Below are 7895 nucleotides of genomic sequence, written 5' to 3'. Positions count from 1 at the left end.
AGATTCGATATAGATGGATGATATTTTAAAAAAATACTCGTATTCCTCATTCGATTTGACTGAATACATGTCATCGCAAAAACAACCTGCAAAATCTGCATACAAATCTATGCACTTTAGAGTTACCGGCAACAAATAGGTCACACCATAATTCAAATACATCGATCTATACCTATGACGAATTACTCAAATCAAAATACATATTTTGTGTATTTGTGTATTTTTAATGAAAATGATTTGTTTTCGCTTTCGACGTGAGGTAAATGCTTTGTTTTAGAATAAACCAAGGTGTATTTAATAAGGTGTATGCATCAGATACAACAACAAATATTTTACAAAAACAACATTGTTGTTATAGAAATTAAATTGTCATGCTGACAATAAGTTTTGGACAAAAATAAACAAAAACAATTATTAATTTATTTTTGTCAAGAACTATTCTTTGAGGAATAATTAATGAATTTGTGTATTCTTGGGTTATTAGCGGTTTTAGGTCAGTGAAAAATAAAGTTAAAGACCTGGTCGCGATTAATTTTAAGTTTCCCACATGCAGCCCATGGCTCTTTGTGATGTTGTTTATATTGTGAATTACAATCTAAATCATGGAAATTGTATTGACCGTATAAAATCTTTCTATAGGCGAATTTAACCTCCGCCGAGCATTGTGACAATCACCAATTTGTTTAAATTTGTTTAATTTGTTTAATTATTTCTTGAAATAAACCCTAAAAACACAACCACTTGTTGCCTACATTTTTTGTAACTAATCGAAATAATCTGTTCCGACCCATAAAGGTTATGGGCACTTCCGCAGTCACTTACGCGACTTTCAGATGCAAAATCAAAAATTAAATTTTTTACAATTCTCCCTTAATACATTTTTGTAGAACATTAGGAGTACTATCAGTGGTAAAAAATTTGAGAGCCTCCGGTTTTTAACTTTTGAGATCAAAGCCACAAAAGAGCGGTCACTCACGCGACTTCAAATGTACACGACTTTAGCCATCATTGCTAATAATGGGAAATCTCTGCGAATTGTGTGAATATTTTGAACTTTTAATATTCTTTACATGAATTAGAGATATCAAGCATTATTATTGCACTTTCTAAATTTCAAAATTTGGCATATCCATTATTGACGAAGGATTTTTTTCTCGGTCACTCACGCGACATTTTTATACCCTCAGCCTTTAGGCTAATGAGGGTATATACACTTTGATACGGTGAAAATGTGCCTTACCCAAATATTTCTTTGGACCAAATCCGTTTCAGAAAATTTGGAGTCGATGTACACATGTCCGTCCGTCCATCTGTCTGTCTAGCTGGTGCGCACGATAACTCTCGAAGGCAGCAACCGATTTCATTTAAACTTTGCACATCTTAATATTTCTTCCAAACTTAGTTTAAGTTCGAAGATGGGGTATATCGGTCCACGCCTTCTGGTACCTCCCCCATTAAATTTTCAAAATTGTGCTAAAAATTAATTTTATAATATTATGCAAACGGACTATCCGATTTTAACGAAACTTTGTACGACCTATTATCTTTACCAAGCCTAGATCAAGTTTGAAGATGGGACCCACTGGTCCACTCTTTCTAATACCTCCCCCAAAAATGGTCAAAATTTTCAATATTTGTAAATCCAATATCAGGCGAATGTAATGTCCAAAATTAACCAAACTTTGCACAACCCATTATCTTTACGAAGTCTACATTAAATCCTTCTGGTCTTTCCGGTACCTCCCTCACAAATGGTCAATATTTTACAAAATTTTATCAATATTAAGTCCGAAACCTTTTTGATAAAAACATATTTCCTGTATAAAGCTAATAATAAAATCTGTGTGTAATTCCGAAGACCTCCGCAGAACATAGGCTGGGGGTATATGTCGGCAACATCGACTGACACTCTTTATACCCTTCACCACACTGTGGTACAGGGTATTATGTCTTTGTGCATATGTATATAACAGGCAAAAGGAAACGAGATAGACACATAGTTCCTTTTGAGAATATGCATAGAATCACTTTTTAAGTCGATTCGTCCGTCCGTCTGTCCATGTTAAATTGTAAACAACGTACAGGTCCTATTTTTAATTCGAATTGAATGAAATTTATTTGGCCCAAGGACGAACCCTATTTAAATTGGTTCAGATTTAGACATATTCCCCATATATATTTTCATCCGATTTAAGCTAAATGGTGCACCAAAGTACCTATGTATCCTTTGATTTGCACGAAAATTGGCATAGTTAAATTTCGTGAAAATCGGTTCAGATTTAGATATAGCTCCCACATATATATATATATATATATATATATATATACACATATATTTTCGTCCGATTTCGATTTGCACAAAAGGTTGCATAGGGTACTGAATTGACTCTAGAATAGGTTACTAAATTGAGTCTAGAATGACGTGTGTTAAGTTTCGAAAAAATCGGTTCAGATTTCGATATAGCTCTCAATATATTTTCGTCCGATTTTAGGTAAATAGTGCACCAGAGTCCCTATATGTCCTTCGATTTGCACGAATTTTGGCATAACGTAATGAACTGCGTCTACAATGATGAGTGGTAAGTTTCAGAAAAATCGGTTCAGATTTCGATACAGCTCCCATATATATTTTCGTCCGAATTTATGTAAATGGTGCGCCAAAGTCCCTATATATCCATTTGCACGAAATTTGGCATATCGTACTGAATTGAGTCTAGAATAATGTTTGGTAAGTTTCGGAAAAATTAGATCAGATTTCGATATAGCTCCCAACAAGGACGTATGGAAAGGGGGGCCGAGAGGCCCCACCCTAGCCCTACATCGGATAACTCAAAGCGCTACATCGGATAACTAAATGGAATATCCTTATGAGATTTTTTAATTTTTATTTCTTACATTTCCACTTGCAAAGTTTCATACAATTTACATATAACACCTGGATCTTAATGCAAATTCCGACTAAAGTAACAGTTACTGTCTTAAAAGAATACCATGACACACACTTACACATGTGCTTTTTCTATTGGTGTTTTAAAATGTTTTAAGAGTACCGATACAAGTAGTACGTTTAAAATTCGAATTCGCACATACAAACACCATCTAAACAAAATCATTCAAATGAAAACGCTAGGTTTAATCCTCATTTACATGTTCGGCATGCCGGATATGTACATAAGTAATTTGTTTCGAGATTATATCAACAACAACAGCAATCGGGGCAACAAGTGTTGGGGAAAAACGCCCACCAAAAAGCATATCTACAAGTAAAGTGTTTACTTGTAGAATAGCATTCAAATATATACAGAATAGAAAAGAAAGAAAATTATCTTTGAAACCTAACATACAGAACTGGTGGTTAAGGGAAATATTCCAGGCAGATGGGATTCTGTAATATTTTACAAACATTGGATAAACAGGCTTATTTCTACGGTCCAGGATCCGAAATACTTGAGATTGTGTTGGACACAATTAATTTCTCCTCTCACGACATACATCCGGTACTGTTCAACCCCCACCTTTTTGAAATAAATGAAAAGAAAGCCTTTAGATCAACAGGCCAACAACAAGCAAAAATTTGATAACTGTAAAGTAAAATACTCTCGATACGTTTTAGTTTTTGTAAATTTTCTAAAAACTTATATTTTTTGTTTATTTGTTCTTTTTTGTTTTAAATTATAAACCACAAAAATGTTTGTAAATTATTTATATATAGATTACACACAGAAATGATAAAAAAAAACTTAGAAAAATACTGCTTATTCTGGTTATGTTTTGTAAAAACTAAATCATATTTTGTTTCTTTCTTTTTTAATGGATTTATCAAGAAATAAAAATTGATTTCAAAGATGTTGGTTCTTTTATTGATGAAGCATGGGATTAACTACGAAAAACTTAAATATAAATTCTCATGACGGCAAATTTTTAATAATAAATTTTAATAATACAAAAGCACTTTTGAAGCTAATGAGATGGAAATTTTCGGGGGTTTGTTTTTGGTATAAATAATGTGGCAAAAAATTTTGTTTTTTATCGAAAGAGAAAAAGACATTTGTCAAATGGTACAGTAAACAGAGAATAGAAAAAAGTAGAGAGATTGCAAATGATAATAATAATAATACATTATACAGAAAGAGCTTATTCGGCCATAGAAAGTAGAAGGGAAGAAACTTAAAGTAGTTCTATACTTGAAATTTCTATATATTATTATTTATATGTGTAAAGTTATTTAAAAAAATACTATTAAACAAACAATATTAAGGAGCGACACTACATTATTAACGTATAGTTAGTTTTTGTGTATAGCAGCTATCCCGTCACTTTGCGTATTTTGAAATCTTTTAGATCTTCTTCGGGTATCAGACGCAAATCGAATTCATTCGCCAAATGTAACACTGAGTAGAATGCTATGGAGGTGGATAATGATTCGGCCATTGCTTTTGGCAATATTTCGGGCAGGTGTTCGTAAATCTCATGGAAACTACCCATACCATCTTGATATTTCTCCTTCTTGGGTATGGGATGTTTGGGTACTTCTTCCTCTTTCACGGGCTGTTTGAATTGTTTGGTCAGCAGCAGTGAACAGCTACGTTTGAGATTTTTCATATCAATAACTTTGGCACGTTTTGCAAACGGTACCACAATTTTTGTAACTTGTGAGGGTGCTCCTTCATATTCGTGGGCAATTTCCAGTACGGTCTCATTAAGATTTTCCATGTTGCCGGCGTCATCACCCATACCACCTTCCGCCGCCTGGGGATCATTGTGATGAGTACTTGAGTGTGATGTATTCATACCAGCCACATCTCCACCTTCATTACCACCACAACCTGCCATGCCATCATCATTAAAGTGGGGCATATCATCACCACCATCATTGAAATGATGATCGTCTGGCCGTAACGTATCATCATCCTCAGTGCCACCCGTTAATGTCGTCGCTGCTGTACTGTCACGTTCATCATGTTTCATGTGTAACGTCAAGCCCGGTGCATATTTATAGGTGAAAAAACGCAATGGATCCAATTGCAAATCGACGGGCAGCTTCAGTTTACGTTGATCCCATTTCTTTTGTATATTCGCTTTGCGACTTTTATATTTGTCATCCAATTTAATGAAGAGCTCATCATGAAATTCACCAAATGTTAACTGTTTCGATTTCTTTTTCTCCAGGGCGATTTTATTACGCTTCGCCCGTTGATTTAGGCGGCCCGCAACACCCTCCGACGAAAGATGCTGCTGTTGACTGGACAGCGTCTGGCGATTGGGTCGTGTCCTTTTAAATTTCCAATGCGAGGGACCAGCCCAAAATTGTGAAATCTTATCCAGAGGCCGATAAGAATATTCGAGCTTAGAACTAGCATCAACTGGCCGTAGATCTTCGATAAGTACGGGTTCTTTACGTAGGCCACGACAATTGTTAATGGCAGTACGTTCCTCTGGGAAAGGGGGAAAAGAGGCAGAATTATAAAATTAATAAAAATAAATTAATACAAATGATCGTTTAAAATATAAGCAATCAGAGGAAAGCGAAAAAACAAAGTTTGGAAATGAAAAATATCTTTTCCGCCCAAACCGAAAATTGAAGTTATTAAAAGTAGATTATTTTTTTTACTCATATCGAAAAAGTGGTAATCTGGACCCCATGGAATAATTGTGATATTTTTAAATTATCAGTGGCCAAATATTTTCGGCGACAAAATAAACATTACATTTTTTTGGAACAAAAAACAATAGGAGGCTAGGTCCTTTGTAAGGGGCGAATATTTTCGGGAACAAAAATATGCTGGACTTTTTTACTTTTCATTTTTATTACATCGAGGAATTAACTTAAAATTTGAAATTTTGATTTTTTGACAAGGCCCCGTTCATATAGAGTATTGAAAACAATTCCGGCATTTTAGGCCTTCTTATGGATGGTGGATTGGCTTTAGGGACATAAACGCTATATTTGTTGCAGTAGTCTTGAGTTGTCAAAGTTTGCAAGGGGAATTTTAAAGCTCCATATTCTATGTGCCTAACGACGGAGGCCCATATTGCTGGAAGTACGGACTTATTCGAATCAAGACATCAAATCCGACATTCTATGCCGAACTTATCTAGATTATGTGGATTGGTTTCAGTGACATTAACGAAATTATTGTTTGCAGTAGTCCTGGGTGATTAAAGTTCCCAGGGAAATTGTAAAGCCCCATATTCTACGTGTCTTACACAGGAAGTTATATCGTTTCAATTAGGCCTCTTGTGGCAATATATGATAAACATTTCAAAGCAATCAGCTACCGGGCCTTATCCTAGGCTTGTTTTTCAACTTGACACTATGAAAGTTTTTATGTATTAAGAAATAAAAAAGTTCGACCATATCGGTTGAAAATCTAAAATTCCATTGCACACCTAAAAACCCTATTATTTATTACATTTTCACTCAGCACTTACCAACAGTTAAATCATCATCTAATTCCTCATAATTAACATCCATTATTGGTACATGTTCGCTTAAGGCAGGCACTGGTTCACATTCAGCATTCATATCGAATGCCATACCCAATTCATTGACATTTTGAAATGGTGCAAAGATATCATCACTACCTCCACCGCCACCATCTGAACAACCCGGCGGGCCATCATCACAATCGGAATCGACACTCATACGTCTCGTGTCATTATCCTTATCATCGTTTGGCGATTCCGGTGTATCTGATATCACATAACCACCATGCATTGGACGCAATTCCATATCGTTGACATTGGATATTTTGAATAGTCGATCACAACTCGCCAAATCCGCTTCATTCTCTGTACTCAGCGGAACTTCTTCGGTATAGTCGCAGACAGGCAGTGATTTCGAATCCCAAATGGCAAATGTTGTTCTCAGTCTCAGCTCGGACTCTGTGGTTAGAAGGATATTGTTCATGAGACGATTTGAGGAGTTAATAGAGCCCACAATCGAATTCAATTTGCCAAAGACGGGATCTTGCAGTGGTACTGTATCCAAGCGTGCATTGATTGTGTCTTTATTCTTGGTGATGGTTGAAACTAAATTTCGCTTCTTCTTCTGTTTCTTTTGGGCCGGTTGTTTTTCGGCACCTTCAACACCCGCTGCACTGGCATTCGGATCATTGCCACCTTCACCACCGGTGGCCACATCATCCTCGTCATCGTCATCGTTTTGTAATTGTTTTTCATTGAATTTTTGGGCATTTAAGCCGGCAGACATACGCAGGACATCTGTGTGTATTGAATCGACACGGAGACTGTAGACTTTCGAAGATGCCTCAAGAGAAGAACCAGCAACCTAAGCAATAAAAAAGGAAAAGAAACATTTCATTAACTGATTTAACTCTTAGTTCGATACAGTCACCAAACATAAACAAAACATTTCACAACAAGAGTGTCCTTTTGCCTATAGGAACACCAACACAATAACCACAACAATATTCACATGTATGTGTGTGTGTGCGAGTGTGTTTTTGTGCATCTGCTGTTTGCTTATGAAATTGTGCATCCCTTCACAACTTACCTTAAAATTATTCAACGATTTATGATGTCTGTCCAGCAATGTTGACAGTGTGTCTATCAGTGACACTGACCATGCATTATCCTTGCTCAATTTATTGCCATTGTAGATTTCCAGGCATTTCTTCAGCGTTTCATTTTCCTCCAGGCATGCTGCATCTGATCCACCCGTGGATGATAGCAGTGTTCGACGGCGGGCCTGTCTACGCTCCTCCTCGTCATCGTTGATGGTGACATTGTGTGCTTGGCCATCACGTAAAACTCCCGCCTCGGAACGTCTCAGCGGTGAGTCTGTATGGGCTGGTGTCATATTCACCTAGAAAACAATCGATGGCAAATAGAAAATTATTTAATTTGTGTCAGCTATTGGCATCATTTACCAT

General features: G+C 36.1%; 1 protein-coding gene across 1 annotated transcript; it reads right to left on the bottom strand.

Moving 5' to 3' along the window:
• Nucleotides 1-4233: 4233 nt before the first annotated feature.
• Nucleotides 4234-7895, bottom strand: LOC133321149 (condensin complex subunit 2-like). The gene is made up of 4 exons (XM_061530242.1): nucleotides 7884-7895; nucleotides 7517-7828; nucleotides 6433-7291; nucleotides 4234-5435 (listed from the first exon to the last, which is right to left on the bottom strand). The coding sequence occupies exons 1-4, from the start codon at nucleotides 7893-7895 to the stop codon at nucleotides 4306-4308; spliced, it is 2313 nt and encodes a 770-aa protein (XP_061386226.1). The 3' UTR covers nucleotides 4234-4305.

This window comes from Musca vetustissima, unplaced genomic scaffold (genome assembly GCF_032173495.1).
Source record: "Musca vetustissima isolate MV318-11 ecotype Yass unplaced genomic scaffold, APGP_CSIRO_Mvet_v1 utg72218, whole genome shotgun sequence".
NCBI lineage: Eukaryota > Metazoa > Arthropoda > Insecta > Diptera > Muscidae > Musca > Musca vetustissima.
The sequence above is the reverse complement of the archived record's forward strand: the minus strand, read 5'-3'. Positions and strand labels throughout refer to the sequence as shown.

Coding starts and splice junctions, on each gene's coding strand:
- LOC133321149 (XM_061530242.1), bottom strand. Junction 7,292..7,516: donor AATCGTTGAATAATTTTAAG/GTAAGTTGTGAA, acceptor TTTATTGCTTAG/GTTGCTGGTTCTTCTCTTGA. Junction 5,436..6,432: donor AGATGATGATTTAACTGTTG/GTAAGTGCTGAG, acceptor CCCCTTTCCCAG/AGGAACGTACTGCCATTAAC.